Raw genomic sequence first — 20,960 nt, 5'->3', positions numbered from 1 at the left:
ATGAGTTAAGTATAACTAGCACAATCTATGCAATTATTTTGCCATCAGGAACTGAATTTAAGTTTTTCCAAGCATATGTGGGAAAGAATATATTAATAAAAAGAAAGTTTCTCTCTTCTTTTAGCAAGAAATAAATTATTTTCTTCCCCCCTACAGTGTGCAAGCAGATCACTTGCAAACAGTTCTGCAGAGAGTTGCTCCTAATTCTCAAGTATGATCTTCTGCACCTCCTGCATCAGTCCCATAGGTCTCCTGGTCAATACACTGTACAGGGACTGTTATATACATTGGTCTCTAATTATAGAACCTGACTGAAATTAATTTATCATTCTGAACATTAAATAGTCAACATTTCAGAAGAAAGTTTCTAGTATCTCCTTAGAAAAAAAATCCTTGTCTATCTTTGATTAAGTCTTATTAAAATTTGATATGCTCTATCTTCTCCCTTTAATAGGATATTTCCAGTACCACCTTTTCAGAACCATAAAAAAAGTGATTAAATACAGCCTTAATTTTTGCATGAACCAAAATTCATACATTCCATAATCTATTTTTTCTGCATTTGAGACAGCATTTTTCACACTGTTTACATTAATAGTGAATTTAATTTTTTGTGAAAGTACATCCAGCACACGTAGTTTCATACTCAGCTGGGAACATTTTTTCCATGTTTGAGATAAATAAGCAAGTCTTTTTATGAATGCTGTCTATGAGTGAAGAGCCTTTTAAATATCCACCCTCCCCAAGCAATTTAAACTAGTTTCCTGTTATAAACAGAAACTAATCAATTACTGCAATGTAACACGTTACACATGTCTGGGAAATATCTGATGCTACTGAAAGATAGCACAGACTCTTAACCAATGGTACAAAGTCTTCGACTTTACATAACCTATTTTAATAAAGCTCAAGCAAAAGCAGGAGTTTGATCAGGGAGAGGGTAAACAGAAAGAAATCCACCTTTTTAATCCAGGTTTTTGTGGACTAGACCACAATGACTGTCATAAATTCAAGTGGTTACGCTCCCAGGCCACTGACGGGTCACAAATCAAAGCCCTGATGTTTCTGTGCTCATTTTATTCCAGGGACGGGACCTGAGAGAGCCTCTCCCAATGCCTAACACATGAACAGGGCAGGTTGCTCCTCCTTGGGGGGCTCAGCTGTTTATCTGCACACCCTGGGATCCTGGGGGAAAGGCCATGGCTTGGAGAAACTGCTTTGCTGCACTTTCTGTAATATCTGCTGAACAACTGTGCGTGGCCTTTGCTTAATTACAGCTGCTGCACTGGCAGCACACACTGCAGCCTCCACTTCACCTCCTACTCCTGACTAAGGAAACACTGAAATGGTCTCACTGCTGACCACAGAACCAAGAAAAGCTTTTGGAGACAAAAAAAAGCCAAAGAGAATCAACTGTACAAGCTTCAGAAAGGCTCTGGGATCCTTTAGAGGTTAGATATGTAGAATGCAACTGGTTTGTGCACAGCACAGTAGGCTGGGAGTAACTGCCAAGGCTTGCACAGCTTGGGTAGTAATTATATAATATAAAGCATTTGAACTGCAGATACAGTCACTCAATAAAGCTGCTGAGTCACCTACATTTTAAAAAATGCACAAGGTAAGTTTGAACAAATTAACTGAACCAAAAAGTCTGTATCAGAGACTATTATTACCAATCCAAGTAATCAGCAATCCCCAGATACTTCCTTGATGATTTTATATAGATATAAATCCAGGTTAAAATATTTACTAGCATTTTAAAAGATGTATTGGTAGAGTGAGTCTTTATTTGAATGAGTTTTGGTATTTCTCTTTACACTGCCTTCCACTTAGCATCTTCTTTCCTTTACTTCCTCCAACATTTTCTTTTCCATTTAACTTTTTTGTTTGTTTCTATACCAGCTGCCTAAAAAAAAAATCTAACCTAAAGCACAAATCCTGTCCGCCTCATCCAAAGCCATAAGCAGCTGATCCAACAATGTCTCTTCCATTCAAGCCAGTAAAATCATCACAGGAATCTGTACTGAGATTCTCTTCTGCTCAAAGAATCCACCAAAACACAACCCCAAAGTGACCCAAACGCCCAAAAATAAACAAAAAAGGCAATAAAAGGGTTCAATTCCTTTCTCAAATACAAATGTAAACACACTGTTTCTTTCCACTGCTAAAGTATCATGAAGAGAAAGACTGCAGGGCTTTGTAACACCGTTTTCAGTTATTACCTTCCTGAATGGATGGCTGCTGGTGCCACAGCAAACTGAGCTCAGTGTTAACACACAGGGACGAGGCTTCTTCATCACTCTCAGTCAGGAGCAGGGCAGGAAGCTCAGCACTTTATCAAGCAACTAATGCTGGAAACAGCTTAAGAGCTTCAAGGCACTGATCAATAATGGTTTCTAATGCTTACTTAAGCAGAGTACAAATAATAAAGCAGCAGAAAAAGGGGAGCTCATAATTGCATTGAAATTGTAAAGAATGAAGACCTTCTATACCTATTGCACAAAAGCAGGAGTTTTTAAATTGGTGTTTGTGGACACAAACAAACAGACCAAAGAGCAACCACCACATCCATATTAAAACCTGTCCAAACCCCAGGATTACTGCTGCACTCTGAGTGGTGCCCTCTGTCACCCTGGTTGCCAATGTCCAAAAAAGACAGCATGTTGCTGCAGGCTCACCTTTATGCAACATACCAAACTTAGCAGATCATGAATTTATCTAGAGCTCTTCTCCCATCTCTGAGGCTCATTTCTGCCTACACTAAATAGGAAGATGCTACAAACCTGACAGAGTGCAAGTAACACTGCTCATTTAAATTGGCAGATTGAAATGCTACACATAGTCTAACAGGGTGTTTATCAGTCTTCTAATCAATCACTGTTTCAATGTTTCCAAGTTCCCAACCCATTCAATTAACAACTATTTTACTTCCAAATTAAACATCATGCTTGTATTATCTTAAAGGATCATAAATTCTACGGAAAGTATCTGACCATAACTGACAATGTGAACTAGGTATTAAAGGTCTTTCTGGACAATACTGACATGTATTTATTCCAAGTCCAGTGAGTTTCAACACTGCACATTTTTTCATTTATAATCCTATCAAAAATCCGCACAGCAACTTGAGCGGTTAACAGCATTTCCTGATTAACTTCAGTGAAGACAGAAACAAACCGCACCCTAAATACCAAATTACAAAATGGCTCCCTTTACTTACTGTCAGATATTGTTTAGGATAATGGCCATTTGAGAGATAAAGGAATTTTCAGTAATTCAGTGGAGAGATAAAATATTTTCCACTTCCATACTAGGTTATGTCCACAAATACTGATAACTTTATTTTGTTTTGTTTTTCTTTTCAATTCATTTAATATGTCTTTCTCTTGACTCTCACACAAAATCTATTCCATCTGTTTCTGAGTGCATCTTCATTTTAGGTAGTACTCCCATTCTGATGACTAGGTTTTAAAGCTCTTTATTCACATCAGGTCTTACTCTACACTGCTTTGGTTCCCAAGCAAGGAGCCAGGCCCTTCAGCTGGCCTGTGGCAGCCCAGCCCCAAGGAAATCAATGGCACCATTGTAATTTGGGAGCTGCACAGGATCTGCCCCTGCTTGTTTAACAGCAGCTTTTTTACATCTGGAAGCACGAATGCACAGAAGCCTGCTCAAAGTTCAAAAGGAGTTTTAATTTTCGTGCCCTGCTTTTCAAACACTTTTAAAGTTATTTGGGCAGTTGAAAAAACAAAACAAAACCAAACAAAACAAAACACTTTTTCCAGCTAGGCTGCAGAAGTGTTCAGTACAGTAGGAGTGCTTGATGGGCATTTCCAGGCTGCTCCTTACCCTTCTCACAGGATCGTGAGGATCCAATTAATTAATGTCAGAAAAACACTTTGAAGATAAGAAGCACTTTCTGTGATGATTTTCTCAAAGAACCAAGGAGCTTTTGTTTCAAAAGCCAAATTCTGGATGGAGACATGAAATACAAACCCATACAGTGGTGGATTTCAGCAGAAAACACCACTGAGAGAAGGTGGAGGAGGGCAGCGTTGCACAGCAAGAAGTTTTGGTCATTGTTCCCACTTTCCCTCTGGAACTACTCAGCATGCTGAATGGATTTTAAGCCCTAAACAACTACACTGCTATTTATGATTAATTTTAAGAGGCAGTGTCTTGAAATACTTCTGGAATATCTTAATGATCTACTGAAGTCTGGGAGCCTTTCAAAAACCAGGAAACCTGGGCAGCTCTGCTTCTGCTCAGGGGCACTGTGAATGCTGAACCATGCAGGAGATGAAAGCTCTGGCCTGTTACTGCATTCCCTCAGAAGATCATTTCTGGTCCATGCATATGGACTCTGAAAGCTGGATCATCATGCCAGCCAGGAGGTTCTAAATAAACATTTAATTCCATTCCCTCATTTCTGCTGGTGATGCCAACAAACAGCACCTTTGGTTGCACCTCACTTTCATCTCTGATTTGAAACCCAGTGCTTTGTAAAAGATGACTGTAATTTATCAGATGTGGAAAATGCCAAAACAGAACCTGGACTTCACTAACTCAGACCAATTACACACATTACTATTAACATTAAACATTTGCTTGAAAAACCTGACTTATAGAGTGTGTTTTTAAGGCTTTAAGTTGTCAGAGTCAGCACCTACGCAGACCTAGTGAATTCCACTACTGCATTACTCTGCACAGTTAGTGAGAGAAGTTTTCCCCTTGCAAGGGGTGGCACTGAACTGCCTTAGAAGGAGAGCAAAACCAGAGGTAAGAACTGCAACTCAGAGATTAAAGGCTTTTTCATAGTTTTCAAGGGAAGAAAGTCACAGGATGGTTGTTTTATACTGGAGGAGGGAAGAAAAGCCCAAGTAGGTGGGGATGCAGAACAGATACCAGTTCCTGATAAAAACAAAATCCAACAGGAATTTGACTCCACATAAACAATGCTGTACCAATGTTAAGACCACAGCAACACATGACTCACATATAACCAGATGCCATAATCTGATCAAATAAATTCACAGCTGAGTGTTAACTCATTCTACCTCTAAGAAAAAATGAAAATTCAAACATATTGAATTAAAATGACACAATCCAACCAACTGGAAAGAAAACAGCATTAGTCCATCACAAATAACACTAAGTTTATCAGGAAAATCTCAGATGCATACACAAAATACACTAAGGAAACACTAAAAATTGTGTAACATCACTGTGTAATCAAGTCAATGTGCTTTGTCACAGTATTCCTGTGTTCCAACATGCAGCACTCTGAGGTTTAGATTTTCACACCTTACTCTCTGACAGACAGCTTATTAATACTTTCATACTAAGCAGAGTTGAGGGTCTCTACAGAGTACTCCCCAGCACCTAGAGAATCAAGGCCACTGGAGATGCATATAACTAATTTAAAAGGTTACCTGCATTCCAACATGCCTGATTTGGGTTAGACCTCATAGGTATCCTAACCATATTACCATTGTTTTCTGCTTAAAAGAGTGATGAAGCTAAAAGACCGAAAAAAGCCTTCATCAACTCACCTCCAGGAAAGTGTCACATTTGTATCGCTACATCTGCATTAGGGATGATACTGAAATCAAACAAAAATGCTAGCATCCCACTCCACACTCCCTGTCTCTTCCTCCTCAACCTTTAGATATATCCCAAGGCAGGAAAAAAATTATTCAGTTTGATTTCACCTTTGCTTCAATAATGTGTGCAGTGGAGATGCTAAAGACATAGCACGGATATTTGCCATAAAGGAACACTCCCAAGGGCCACTGTCAGGACAAGTTAATTCAGTGTTAACCTGAACACATTAATGAACTTTCCCGTGTTTATCTTTATAAATTATACTATCTATAAGGTTCATGGCAATGTACTAAATTACAAACATGTGACACTTCTTCACAAACAAACAGAGCAGAATAAAATTCTGTAATTTTCCTTTGTAGTTCTCCAAAATCTGCCCAACTGCTCAGAACTAAAGTCACACAAACAGGCATGGGGAAGCAATCCTCTGTTCATTCATAAAGCAGTGAACCTTTGCTTAAAGTAACTCACAAACTTTGAAGTTTCAATGCAAAATAACTCTCCCTCTAATAAAGCTAACTGCTGGCAGAACAATAAACTAGGTCTGGTGCTCATTAGGACTCTATGAACAGTTTCAAAACAATCCACAACAACTCTTCTGAACCAGAAACTCAAAAGCTTCAGGGATGAGCTATGATGAGCTATTTAGTGAGGCAAGGGTTAGAGGAAAAATTGATTTCTCACTGTGCCAATAGAGAAAGTCAGAAGAAAAGTCAGACATTCTTAAGACTATGTGCTTTTGTTTCAACAGACACGTGAGAGAATTTCCTTCACAAGTCTGCTTTGCTAAAATGCAAAAGAAAATTCTGATGCTGAAAAGTTACAACCTATTGACACAAATGCAGGACTGCATCATGCTTCACTGGTTTTATTTTCTTCTTTTAAATTGGCAAAAGACAACTGAAAAAAATGATTGTGTGTTCATAAATTTAAGCTCACACCAAACAAATTTCCATTACTTGGCATTCCCCTGCATTAATCAGGCTTGGGGAAGGAAAGAAAAAGTTTTTTGTAAGAACAATCAAAAAATCTGAGCAACTATCATTCTGAATATAGACCAACCTCTTCTAGTTTTGCCAGACACTTGAGAAAAATTAAATCCCCCCAGTCCTCTGCAATATAAACCTAAAAGAGAATGATGAAGTGTTATGATGGAAATTCAACAGTAAACTTTTAATTCCACTTACTGAAGGAATCTTAATTCTGCAGTCTGACTGAACATCAGCAGACACATCACACACTAAGGTGTTGTTGCCTTAGGTCCTTACAAGTAATTGCAATGGCCTCGTTTCATTTCACCAATAAATCACATCTCTTTTCCAAGTTTTTCAAAGCTCTGTTATGGCTTATCATTTCAATGTCCCCATGCCTGTTTAGAGTCCTCCTAACAGTTCTGCTCTTGCTCCTCCCTGAGGTTGACCTGCCGTGATTTCAATGGAACTCCTGCACAGAATCCTTATGTGAAGCTCAGTGCAGGTGGTGCTTGCTCAGGACCCACAGGAGGTTGTTCAGGCGCCACACACTCACCCTGAGTGACCATGTGCTGCCTCAGGGCCGTGCTCTTCTCTTCCACAGAAGAGCTGGAGCAGAGGAATGGACTGAAGGTGATGGACTAAGGAATAACCCAAACAACAGCAGCTGCAGCTGGGCTGTTACACCTTTAAAACCCTTCCCCTGGCACTTCATGGTTGTCAGTGCTCAGCAGATCCCCACTTGTTCAGTCCTGGGGTCCCTAAGCCATGTCTAAATTAGCCATGCAAGCTGGTAACCTTTGCCTGGTAGCTCATAAAAGCCAGCCCTCAATCTCACAGCAGACATTCACCTGACCCACATCTACCAACACACTCCCAGCATTTTCAGAATTGCAGAAATTTGGTATGCAAAAAATGGAGTTATGACCATGGGGTAACTACTGCTGCCATGGGTACAAATATGAAAGGGAGACTGGGTCTGTAGTGCCTCTAAGCACCCAAATTCTTCTGACACAAAGTGTTTGAAGTAATATTCAATAGAAAACAAAGACATTGGGCAAGCTAAGAAATAAAGGATAAAGTTTAATCTCCCTTGACTAACTTAATCATACAGTCTATAAATCAAGTTTTAAATCCCCATATATATTGTGTATTAGAAAGGACTTGGATTTCTTTTGGAATTTAATGCTGCAATATAAAAATATTCTCTGCAGATGAAATCTCTTTATTGGTTCCAACCATGAAGCCACTAATCATGTAGAATTTCTACTGGGTGATTATTTTACTAAAAGAGATTTTGAAAAGGGTAAAACCCAAAAATGTTGAAATTGAGCAGTTCAAAGGGAAATAAGAGAAGGAACAGCAAAAAAAAAAGAAAGTTTCTTTTACAGAATCAAAGATGTAAGAACACATTCTATCTGACTAGATCAAGGGATGCTTAAGGAACAAAGAAAGGTTTTTCTCAATCCAAAAGAGAATTTTGCTCAGAATAAAATAAGATTATGGAATCAAAGAATGCTGCACAGAAATATCTGTGACAATTGAAACCAGGTTCTCAAGCATTTTTTTCTTAAGTTTTGTTATGTAGCAGTTGGACAACTATTTAAATTAGTAACAACTTCTCCTCTTGGCACGAAAGGAAAGAATTGTGTCTTCATGAGATTTGGGAATTTGCCTATGGATACTTTATGAATTTGGACTGATTCTGATCATTCTTTATGCACAACTAAGTCACAACTAAGAATAAAATTAATTTTGAATTAAAATTTGTAAGAAAAGAGAACAGTATTGTATCAATGACTACACCTTACTAACAACTTTATAAAGTAGTGTTTATGTCAAGTAAAATACAATGGAGCAATAGATCACATGTGAAGGATTTTAATCAACTCCCAAAGCGAATAACTTCCAAAAAGTACATGACATTTCCAAGTCCTGTCTTGGCCTTTATAGGGACAAAGGAAGAGTGGAGTGAAAGCAGAGTCAGCTGCATTAGAGGAGAATTCATTTTACAGAGGATTGCCCAATGCCATGAAATGCACTCACCAAAAGGTGCCCCATTAGCACCCACTGTTCACAGAGCTTAGGTATTTTAAGAAGCCTTGAACAAACAATGTGTAGATATTCCAAACACTCTGCACCCTTCAAGGGAGTGTTTGCATGAAAACTGCTTGGTGGTTTGGTCATCAGCTAGAAGACAAAAATAATCTAAAGTTTGAGATCTAAAAAGGTCCCATTAATTGGGTTCAGATTAATAAAAACTGTTCAAACAGACCATCTCTTTCATGTTTTAATGCATCTTCTTTGAAATTTTTGCATTCAAGTTCCTTAGTTTTGTCCATAACTGGAAACAGAAGTCTAATCAAAACACTGTGAGAAAGGCTGAAATTAAAGATTTTGGGGTCTGACAAGAAGCAGGAAATACTGAAAATCTTGCAGAGTCAGTTCTCCAGAGGCTTCCATGCCAAGGGAGTTTGCAAAGTTATATAAGCAACCAGATTGCTGGGTGTTTTACAAGCCAAACTGAACAACCAGCCTGAGTTTCCTCTCACTATTTTGCATATTGTTCTTTATCCTTTCCCTGCCTTCCAAAGCAATCTTTCCCTATTTAATGAGAAGGAAAAAACCATTCCTTTAATACACAACTTTTGAAACCAACACCTCAGTGGGACTCATTGCTGCTGGCTGCTGTTCAGATGATGTATTTGCAGGGCAGATCATCAAAGCAACAGCAGATTTCAGCTGCTGCTCTGTTGTAGCAAGTGCTGTTTTTATAAGAACAATGCTTACAAACACATGGTAAAAGAATGCACCACCACCTCTGTCAGATGATGACACAACTAGGAAATGAAAAAGTGATTTTTATGGGTTCCAAAACTGGTCATGACCACTGCCACCAATGAGTAGGTATGAGCCAAAAAGTACAGCCAGCTGGAAAGAAACATCCATACTCTTCTTTAAGATGCAGAGGATAAAGGCCAAGAAGCCATTTAGCTGGAAAAACAGCAACATGGAGAATTCTCCTGGAGATTCAGACTAGGTGCAAAGTCATGAGCCTTCCAGGCAAGGCACCACTTGCTCAGCACTCCAGCTCAGGGCTATCCCTCAGACCTCCTGCCCTCAGCAAACAAAGAGAAGCTTATTTCAAAGATCCTGAGTGAAACACTGATGGCAAGTGACCTGCAGAGAACTGTTTTGTAAGACAGTGGTGGAAAGCTGGGGCACACAAGTTAACCCAGCCATCAAGGCTTAACCTGAGGCCAGAGGAAAGAGTATTTCCATCACCCAGAGGAGTAGCAAAGTCTGTCTTTTTGTAATGTTTCTTAAGATTGGCCATTTAATATATAAAAATAAATAAACTAGCTTTTAAGAAAGTATTTCTTTTGTATGATTTCAAAATGTGCCTGGAACCCTACAGACCACTATACAGAGTATTAGATACCAGCTGGCTATTTAATGAAGCCAGAAGGGAAAAGGTCACCTTGGAATTTACTATAATAAGATAACCCTGCCAGAAATTCTAAATTGTAATTATTTAAGCAACAGCAGTAGTTGAAAAAATATATGGTCAGCAAAGAATAATGTCCTGGATATATTCTGTTCCAGCTACAGGTCATTACACTAGGTAAGATGCTTGTGCAACTTGAATTCAGTGGAGTTGAATTCATTAGGGTTGAATTCCATCCAAAGTCTTAACAGCTTCAAGGGTTTTAGTAAGTGGTCATCCCAGCCAAGTAATACATGTTGGCTATAGCAAGATGAACATTTATTTAGTGAAAGCAACACTCCCTGCAGAAAATCAATTTGAAACCATTTTAAGGACAATAACTGAGAGGATACAGAAGTGTAAGTGTGTGTACAGGGAGAATTGGACATCCTCATAATGAACTACAGGTGAGAAATATTAGAAAGGGAGCAATTACACATCTCTGTTTGTCTTGATATACTGTCTCCTATTGGTTTATAACCCTTTTGCATTAGAAGCAAACTTGTGCTGGTCTCAATTCTCCCTCCCAGCTTATCTATACATACATTATCCACAGACACAGGAATATGACCACAAAGAGCAAGATCCAAGCTCAGGCTGATCCAAAACTTCTTGCCAGAATATGCTTCTAAGATTCCTGTCATCTCCAGGCATAAAGCAGAGACTCCTCATACCTCACCACCATTGCCTGGAACCCTTCACGCAGAACATGGGAGCCAGACTGGCTGTGGTGAAGGTAATTAACACTTCATGTCAGAGCAAGCTGTAGGCCCCACACACACTGAAACTGCAGTTTGCAGAAGACGACCATGAAATTATTAAAAATCACCATAAAAACCCATTTAGCCATAACCAACCAACCACAATACCACACTTTTCAGCTCAAGGAAATGTGACCTATTCAATTTCTCAGGCCAGTATACCCAGTTAAACATAAATCCTGAAGGAAATCTGTCAGCAATTAGTGTAATATTAAATCACAAGCACTGAACTGGGTAGCTGCTAAAAAATGCATGTTTTCTGATCAGCTCCTGGGCTTCTGTGCATGAAATAACAGCCATGGAAAAGCACTTTCCTGGACAGGTCAGCATTAGACACTTTTTTTTGAGGCTGTTTTTAAATCCCTGGTGAGAAAGATGAGTCTCTTAGGAGACCTGTGTTGCTTTTGAATTAAGACATAGCCACACAGAGAGCAATTAATTAAAATAATTATTAATTCAGAGAATCAATATATCTACAACTAGCAGCTAGCTAACTAAATTGAATTAACTGGAAAAAGTCAGAATCTTCTCTGCTCATCAGGTCTCTTCTGAAACTGACATTGAATTGAAATTTTTAAGATGCCCCAACATTTCTAAAGCAGCTATTAATGGCCAGTCTGGTAAAATCAGAAAATATGTGACCAAATATAGAATCTGAAGCACTGAAGGACAAGACTGAGTGGAAACAAAGAGATAAGGCAAAAGCCAATAACCAGGAGTCATCAACTTATATTGCCAGTTCCACTGCTGGAATGTGTTTATCAGAATGTTTGATTTGTAAACATTTAAAAAAAAAAACCAAGTTCTTCCTCTTCCTGTGTAGTATTTCCTGACTCTCCAGTTCAGTATTCAGGAAACAGGGACACAACAGTTTCACCAGGATACCTAAACATAAAAGCATTTCTTAGGAGCACAATTCAAAATGTGCTGCTTAAGTTACACACTGATTGTAATTGCCTCTTCAGACACTAAAAATTCACTCTGAAGTTTCCTTATGGTTTGAACTTGCTTTGTCTAACTTCAGTTTATTTAAGAAGTGTTTCCTTAAATCTTTTCTCCACATTTTGGAGCACATTGTTGGCTGTACTAAGAAATATCTTTGTTGTTTAACTCCAGCAGAGAACAGTCAAGAGTACAAAGGACAAAAGGTAAAAAAAATAGTTATTCTTATCCAGATATTGTAATTACATTTGGTTTTAAGTAATGCATTCAGGAAGCCACAGATGCAAGAGAGACACTCCAACTCTGATGTACTGACAGATACATGGATGCACTCAATCATTAATACAACGTTCAAGTCCTTGGGAAGGTCTCAAATCCATCACAATAAACAGACATAACAGCATAGCTTTGGGTTACAGCACTCCATAAACTCCAATGACAAACTGCAGGCTTTGGTTTTGAACAGAAATGTGAGAATTATCAATGGAACACTGGCAGGTCTCGTGCAGAGGGAGAGCCACTGAGCCCAAGGCACAGTGAAGCACTGGAACAGAAGTTTATTATAAGCAGATCCCTTGTATAAAGCTCATTCCAAGCCCTAAAAATTCCAATGTGCATCCTCTCCTCCATATTACTATATTCATTGCATCTTTTTTTGCACAGAAACATTTACTCTTGTGTAAAAAATAAAATTAAAAGAATCATTAACAGCAATTTAAAAAGTATATTTTGAAGTATATTAGTTGACTTAATAAGCACCACATGAAGGAAATCAGTGAGTATATACATTATAAAGCTCTTCACATGATCACAGCAGTGCCTCTTGCAATGTTTATCTTCTAAATTCCTGCCAGTGTTCTAATCTAATGCCTTTATTTGCTGTAATTTTGAATCTCTAAAGTGATTTCGAAATGTTATTTTAAGTTCAAGAGTTGCTAACAATCTTTCATCATGAGATGTATTGTTTTAATGTTATCTGCTACAGTGAATACTGAATAAAAATGGTTTTCAGAGCCCCATTTCTTTTCACAGCCCCATTAGTATCAGGCCCTGTTGTTTTCATACAACAAATTCCTTAAAATCATATTCCTGTTCAGGCACACCAATATTCACAATAGTGCTATTAACATCCCTTGGACTTTTGTTTAAAGAAAATATTAATCTGCAACTTTTATTTTAATCATAAATTGTGTATACTGGCATGTGCTAATAGAAGATGCTAGAAATAGCTGAGTATCATTTTGCAGAAAGCAAGGAAAATGGATTAGATGCAAAGATGTCTCTATCTCATTCAGTGGCTGAAGTGACTTAACTCCATGAAAAACAAAACTGAAATACACAAAATATTCCCTGAATGAACTGTAATGAGCTTTACAATTAGCAGTTAAATAATTTCACTGTGAAACAAACATCTTTGTAGAAAATAGCATTGAGGTAAGAAAGAAAATGTTAGGAGATTTGCCCACACAGGTAACGATCCACCCTCCCTCGGACAGAACCCCAGAACCCTGCAGGCCTGCAATGGCAGGCAGTGTCTGCTACCTTCTCCTGCACTCAACCCCACAGGACTCCACACTCAGACAACTGCCCCAGGAACAAACTCTTCCTTGAGTACAGACATTACCAGATTATCTCCATTAAAGTTCATTATGCAGTGTATTTCAAAACTAACACAATTTCAAGCACCGTATTGTTCAATTCTGTATGAAGCTAAATTTTAATTTGAACTGCTGACACCTCCTTCCCAACAGAGTGCCTTGCAGTTGAGGCTGTGGATATGGATAGCAACCAGCTTCTTTCAATTAGGTTCTGAAGACACAATATGCATAAAAGCACATTCCAAATAATCACTTCAGATCTGGGTTATCTGGCTTTAAATTCTGCTATTATCTCAAATCCCAATCCCAAAGATGCAGAAGTATTTCTACTCCAACCCACATGTTTTGCAGCACAAGTGCTGTAACATGCTGGTCCCACTGAAGGTATCATGGTCCTACTTAATTCAGTGGCAAGTTTCCCATGTCAGTGTAAGAGAACTGTCCAGATGATGATTACCAGTGGGATAAAAAGTATGTCTTTGTCTCTAGCATGTGACACAAGGGCTTTGCCAATGGAAAGGTCTGGCCAAGGTCAGCAGTTCTGTTACCAAAAGGTTCTGTTACACGTGAGCCAGTAAGAAAATACTGCTGAAAACAACTCTGAGAAGTCATTCTGACACAGCTCAGGGCTGTGCAGCCCATAGCCTTCTCTACACTTTACAGAGCTGGTAATACATAGCTTTTTCTCTCAACTGTAAAAAAATGTGAGAGTAAATATACAGCCTGATGAATACATCATTAATAGTTATGAATAGCTGTTATACAGCACTCCAAAACTGGACTGCTTTCTTTCCCAACAAACACACACTAGAAAACCAGCATGAGATGTTTCCTGGGGAATTTCAGATACACCTCGTGGCTCTATTAGAGTTAGTCTGTTTTGGCTCACTAAGACACACTAGTTAATGTTGCAGCTCATTCTCAACTTGACTGCTAAAATATTTTCCTTTATCACATCGACACTCTTCCTACAGTAAAGATCTACAAGAAATGGAAAGCCTAAAAGGAATTGGAATACTTGGGCAGGGGGAGAAGAAAATACTCTATTTGTGCTGCATGAAATTCAATTCATTCCAAACTGGGATTTTATGAAAAGTTAATTACAAAGTTCCCTGAACAACCAATTAGCCCATCTCCTTTAATCTGCATATTCTGACTACCCAAATAAAATTCTAGAAACACTTTAAAGCTTTATATACCACTGCCATGCCTTCTCTTTTTAACAGAAGTTTATTGTTTTCCAGTGGCAAGAAGTTAAAAATTTTATTCTGGAATCACTCCAGCTTGTGTGCAAAAGCCAAAAATGCAGTCCTCAAAATGGGAAAACTCAATAAGCTGAATCACATTCAGCAGAAACAACAGAACTGTGCTTTTTATGAGGGCTTTACAAAAATGAGCAATAGACTAATACAAAATAGTTCACAAAAGCAGTATGGAGAAGCTTTCAAACATTTGGACTACTTCTAGCTGAGTTTGCAACTCATATTCTTGCCTACTTTTTCCAGCACCTCCTGATTTTAAAGAAATACCTCCTTGTGAACACTCCTGATCACTTACTTGCTTAGTACTTTAGAGGAAAGTGTGGAGCTTGGTAAATCTGCTTAATGAAACCACATGGAACTCAAGACAATCTCCCAAACAGAGAAAAGCAGGGTAACTGATACCTAGGAACACCTGCCATCATCTCCTAAAAAAAAAATCTTAATGATCTTGAGCTGACTTCCAATTTTGCATTGAAGGAACTAAAATGTACAAAGTGAAAGGAAAACCAAAAGCAACCAACTTATGCTCTTTGGGAAAAAAAGGGAATGGTGCTTACAAGCAGCTCTGATAGCTACAACTGGATTATGACAGAATAAGGTATTGAAAATTCAGTTTTGCAAAGCACTCAATTACATCCTTAAAGGAATGGCTGCTGGGTTTTCTTGTTGCTGCAGTAGCATAAGGATAATTTAAATTTTTTTATTGTTATTTTTAAAGTTTGAGACTTCTGCTTATTACCATAAATATAGAGAAATCAGAAAATGCCTGATCTGAGTTTTCAAGTTTCCCAGATCTACCAGTGTTATGTGCACTATAAAAATGTCATAATTCTGAATGCTATTTTATCAGTGAGAAATTTGTGACCACCCATATGCCAAAACACCAACTGCATAATTACCATTTCACTTGTCCAATAAATTGTTTGATAAGCCTTTCTCTTAGTTTCAGCTTTCTGATCTGCTTGAACATGTTCATTTTTGTGCTGGTGTAACTCACCTGCCTCAATAAACCAAATTTATTGTGTAACAATGTAAGCAGAGTGACTGGAATCCTTCTAGGCTGGAATTACATCCTCAAGAATTCCTAACATGGGAGGGAGCTGGCAAATCTAGCAGACTAAATCAATACCAGCACTTTTAAATAAAACATATGAAATGGATAAAAACAAAGAAAGAAAGAAAGAAAGAAAGAAAGAAGAGATGATAGCATAAACCAAGAGCTCAGGGGATAAAGAGCAGCATGGGAAAGAAAAACTCTATCACTTTCCCAGACATACCAACAGCCTGGTTATTTTTGAACAAAAATGTTACTCTCTTTCTGTCCTGCCCATTACAAAAATGTTCAAGTGGCTCAGGACATTTAAATATAGTTAAGGGAGTTTTTCTGTCAGCTGTTTTCAGATGCTGGCACATAAATCTGACAGAAAAATTACATTCAACTCCATGATTTTATATATTAGTAATGTAACTACTTCCACTGTACTGCCAAGTCAGCTATGTTCTCACCCATTTTCTACCAAATGTACAAGTATCCATGGAAATTCTTTAGAAAGAATTATTGGTTTAGTTCATCATCAATTAAGTCCGTGTTGATGGATGCTATACAAACTGTTCTCATGAAAAAGCAAATGCTGGTGTATATTGGTATATAAGGTATCAAAACCTCATTTGGATGAAACCAAGACAAATAAGAACTGAGAAGACCACCCAGGCAATAGGTTCAGAACATTTGGCTTTCTTGGATTGAGGGTAGCTTATTCTATTTCTTCAAATTAGAAGTAAATTTTTGGTATAATTATAAAACATACTTTCCAGCTCAGACTGTTCCTCATAAGAAACTCCCATCTACAGGCAACATTTCTGTGGAGCTCATTCCAGCTTCAGCAGGAATTAAGGGGAAGAAAGTAGAAAAGAGAGTAAAAGTAATTCCATAATGAGCATCTTCCTTTTTTGTACCTGAGCAGCAGCTGAGATGCGTTACCCACCAGAAGGGAGATAAAGCAGCAGACCAACAAGAGGACTGGCATTTAGAACTTCTACTACAGCCGAACAGTTTCTAGCAATAACCACACCAAGCCAGCACAGAAGTTCTCAGATGGCTCCAATTTTACCATCTGCAATAGTAATTTTTAAGACGGATCTAAGGATGGTGAAGAGAAGACTGAAGAGTGAGGGGCAGGTTTTATAAATCATAAGTAACTCTTCTCTCTCCAGTCCACTCATCAGAATTGCCTACAAAACCTGCACAAATGTAGCCAAACTAAGGGCTTTGAAACCTGGGAACACAACAGGTTACAGTGGGGAATGCCACAGTTCATAAATGCACACAAGACTGATATAGATCTGGTATAAATTCCACATAATCTCTAATTTGCAACCCACTATACACATCTAGAAATATACATTAAGATGTTATGTTACTATAAATATTCCAGGATCCTCCATGGTTTCGAATGAGGGACCTGCTTCTGAATAAACAGCTGTACAAAGACCTTGGATTCTGTGAGTACCTCCTCAATATCAAATTATCTCAACTTTAAAAGAACTGAAACTTTTTGGCAACCAGAAGATGCTCTTTTCTCTTCAAGCAGCCTTTTATAAACACAAGCATCTGCTTGGCTGAATTCTTGACTGATCAGAGAAGGTTAATGATGTGAGAAAGGGAAACATCACAGCGGAACCGATTAAAAGGAGAAACTAAAGCCAAGTCAGACAGACAGGGAAATAGATTGTAATAGGTCTACAATGTTTGTCATGCAAGATCAATCTAGAATTAAAAACAGCCAGTTAGTTCTGATCAAAACACCTGTTTAATGATTTCTTTGCTTTCCTGTCTTCTTCTTGACATAGATTTCACACTGCTCAGAAGGCCTTTCCTGGCATAACCTCCACCCAGTTGCACGAGCACACAAAGCATTCTTCATTCACTGAGATGCAACTTACCCAAATAGTTGTTGCTCTTTGACATCTCAGTAATGTTGATTTTAGTAGCGCCTTCAGGAATTTCCACTATCTTGTGGTAGCCAAGATTTGTTAGCGTGTGTTTGAAAACTCCAGACACAACTTTGCAAGCAGTGTTGTCCCCTCCACATATTCCACACTTGTCAATCACCTTGTCAGAACCCAGATAGTCGTCACAGCCAATGCTCTGCAAAATAAAGTAAGATTTCTTTTTCCAGGATCTTACAACTGTAGACTTCGGACACAACAACTGAGAATAGCATGACTTTCAGAGAAGAATCAATTTCTGTATGGAAAAAAGCAATAAAACCCAAAGGGCTCTCAGACTCGGTGTTTACAAGGTAGCCAACAGGTTTTTACATCCTGCCGGGCAAAATCCAAGAACACACCACGAGCAGCAATGCATTGATCATGCTGACTGCATACTCCTCAGCTGAAAGAGAAGCTGAACAACAAAGTTCCCACAGCTGCTGCTCAGGAAAGAGGTGGAGAGCTTTGATTTTGTTATAATTCAAAATAGGCTTTCTGAAGAAGCAGAACTACCTCCTCTATAGTCTTGTCCTAATCTCTTCTAAAAGTGAGCACTCAGCCTATTCTCACCAAAAGAGATATGTGAGAAATCTTTATTCTGCATCTAGATAGAGATGAAACCCACCTGTTCATTGAGTAGGAAACCTTCAACCCACTCAGTAACACACACCTGGACAGGACAGTTTAAAACAAAATAATTTCCTGGAATCACAGAATGGTTTGAGTTGGAAGGGGACCTTGAAGATGATGCAGTTCCAACCCCTTTGCCACAGGCAGGGACATCTTCCTCTAAACCAGATTGTTCCAAGCCCCATCCAACTGATTTTGATTTGTACAATCCATAAAACAGCTTTAAAGATGAGATGCTAAAGGAATCCTGGATGACCAGGGATATAACTGTGGTTTTGCAAAAACAACACTGCTGGCCATTTTCTCTAACAGTTTAAAAAACAACTTATCTGAGATAAATCAGCTTCTGTTTTGTGACAACACAGAAAATACTTAAGCAGCAAGCCAAGGAAGAGATTTGATGTCCTGGAATTTTGATATTGGTTATGGCCTCAGTATAGCCCGGAGACAAGCAGGAATTTGTGAGTGGCTGACAGCTAAGCAGCATACAGACAAACCACATGGGATTTACTTCTGGAGTACAGGCTGAATTTGACTTGGCTAGTGAAGAAGCTCCAGATCCTTAGGAGACAGCTTTAAGATAAGCAGCAGATATTTAATGTGCCTCATGACAATACCTTTAAGTTATTATTGAGCAGAAAATCAGCTGCATATTATTAGAAATTCTGTATTCATCAGAATAAAATTTGGTTTTATTTGTGAAAAGGGTAGAAATGCCCAACTCAGGGGTTGCTGTTACAGGCATCACTGTACCTATGCTTTGGAGACATAGATATTCCCCAAACCCTTTAAAAACACAGCACAGCTGATCTACCCAGGGCCAGGATGTCCAACAAAGAAACCCCTGCAACCCACACACCCCCAAAAATCACCCAGGCTACTTGCTGACATCACATAAACCACTTCATCCAGCCACTTTCACACAAGGACATTGGGGGTCACAACATAAGGAGCCTGTCAGAACCCCAGACATCTGGGGTTTAACTCCCATGGTATTCCATTGATAGCTCACTCAGGAGAAACATCTGAGAGGGATCAACAGAGGAATTCCACCAAGAACTACAAATATCATGAGTAGTAGGACTTCACAGTGAAACAGGTATTGGCTTTATTTACAGCCATTGAAGCCAGCAGTAGTGTGTTCTTCCACCTCAGCACATCAATAGCAACACTGGAAAATCAATCAAAATCTCCCAAACCTCAAAGAAACCATAACTAATTTCTGTCACAGATTTTGAAACTAAATTTTATTATTCTACTTCACCACCGTGTCCTATAATGAGAGACAAGAATAGTGATGTCCACAAGATGGCACTTACAATCCTTGTGAAATCAAAATGTAGGTCTTTACAAAACAATAAAAAAATTAATTTCTTACACCTAAACACGAAGTTGATATTGCACTTCTTTTCAAATTAGCCTTTACCGCATGAGTAACAACTCCTGCTGCTTTGTTACCAGTAATGCATTATTTAAAATTTTTCAGTCAACCCAAGGATTTCTTTTGCTTTGGAATGAAATAAAATGTTCTACTAAACTGAAATTAAAAAGAAATCTCAAACTGTTTCTTCTTGTGTCATATGTTCTCCTTGTCTGGTGACCAGGTGGACTTCATTTATCAATCATAAATAAATATTTTAATCCAAATCCTCATGTCTTTTCTCCAAAGAAATCGTCACTGACTTCAAAGTTGACATCAACTGGAAATTTGCCAAGTCACAGAAGTCAGCCTCTTTATGGATTTGACAGGGCAGAATTCTATCAATTCCACGGTCTTCACAATGCAAAATTTACTAACAAATTTAAAAGACTTTTGGATTTAAGTGTGTCAAACAGAAGTATGTATGTTATTTTTCATTCACGTGAACTTTTGTGTAAAATTAAATCACTTCCACTGAATCTGGGAAAATGAGAAAGATCAAGTTAGGAATCACCTGAGGAAATTTTATGTGCACAAATCTTTGGGACCAGATGAGGTCATGGTGATTAGTGGTGATGCCTAAAAAGTAACTGCCACATCCATCTTCATTTAGAGCAAGAGGACCTGAGGCTCAGTTGCAGGTTGGTCACCCTAACAGCCCTTAGGAAGACTGCAGAGACAATTCTCATGGAAGTCATTTCCAAATGTAGGAAGGACAAAAACCAAACCAAACCAAACCAAAAAAAAAAACCACAAAACAAAAACACAAAACAAAACCAAAACAAACAAACCAAAAAAAAAAAACCAACCAAACCAACCAACCAACCAACAAACCACCACCAAAAAAGAAGACTGAGATAAACCATCATGGACAGACCAAGGTCAAGTTGTGTCTGGACTTGTGATTGACTGACAAGTTCAGCACATGAGTGGAGAGGAATGGATGTTCTGTGCCTTGACTTTAACAAGGCCTTCAGAGTCTCCCTCAGTATCCAACAGCCACACTGAAGAAATTCAGAGTGGGACAGCTGACAATAAGGTATTGACAGTAAGGTATCACAGACATGCTACTCATGTAATCCTTTCCCTCCAGGCAGGAGGGACAGCAGATTAGGAACAAGGAAGCACACACACTGCTTTGGCATCTGAAAGCTCTGGCTCCTCATCTTTCAGAACTACAGTTTGCATTAGTGGACTTAGATTCCTCTCCCAGACAGTCAGTTTCTGCTATTTTCACCCCAACTTTTATTTCTTGCCTTTGGTAAGTCTCTCCCCTCTCCACTAGGAAGGACAC

The 20,960-nt window shown here is 38.5% G+C and overlaps 1 protein-coding gene across 4 annotated transcripts in view; it reads right to left on the bottom strand.

The window, feature by feature from the left end:
• THSD4 (thrombospondin type 1 domain containing 4) overlaps positions 1–20,960 on the bottom strand; it is a 190,709-nt gene that overhangs the window by 39,291 nt on the left and 130,458 nt on the right. For 3 of the 4 annotated variants that reach the window (XM_030955315.1, XM_030955316.1, XM_030955317.1), the window contains one exon: positions 17,569–17,773. The exons of the other annotated variant lie outside the window; for it this stretch is intronic. In XM_030955315.1, the coding sequence (XP_030811175.1) occupies positions 17,569–17,773 (205 nt within the window). The remainder of the gene's footprint in view (positions 1–17,568; positions 17,774–20,960) is intronic. 4 annotated transcript variants of the gene reach the window in all.

This window comes from Camarhynchus parvulus, chromosome 10 (assembly GCF_901933205.1).
Source record: "Camarhynchus parvulus chromosome 10, STF_HiC, whole genome shotgun sequence".
NCBI lineage: Eukaryota > Metazoa > Chordata > Aves > Passeriformes > Thraupidae > Camarhynchus > Camarhynchus parvulus.
This window is presented reverse-complemented; position numbering and strand designations above follow the sequence as displayed.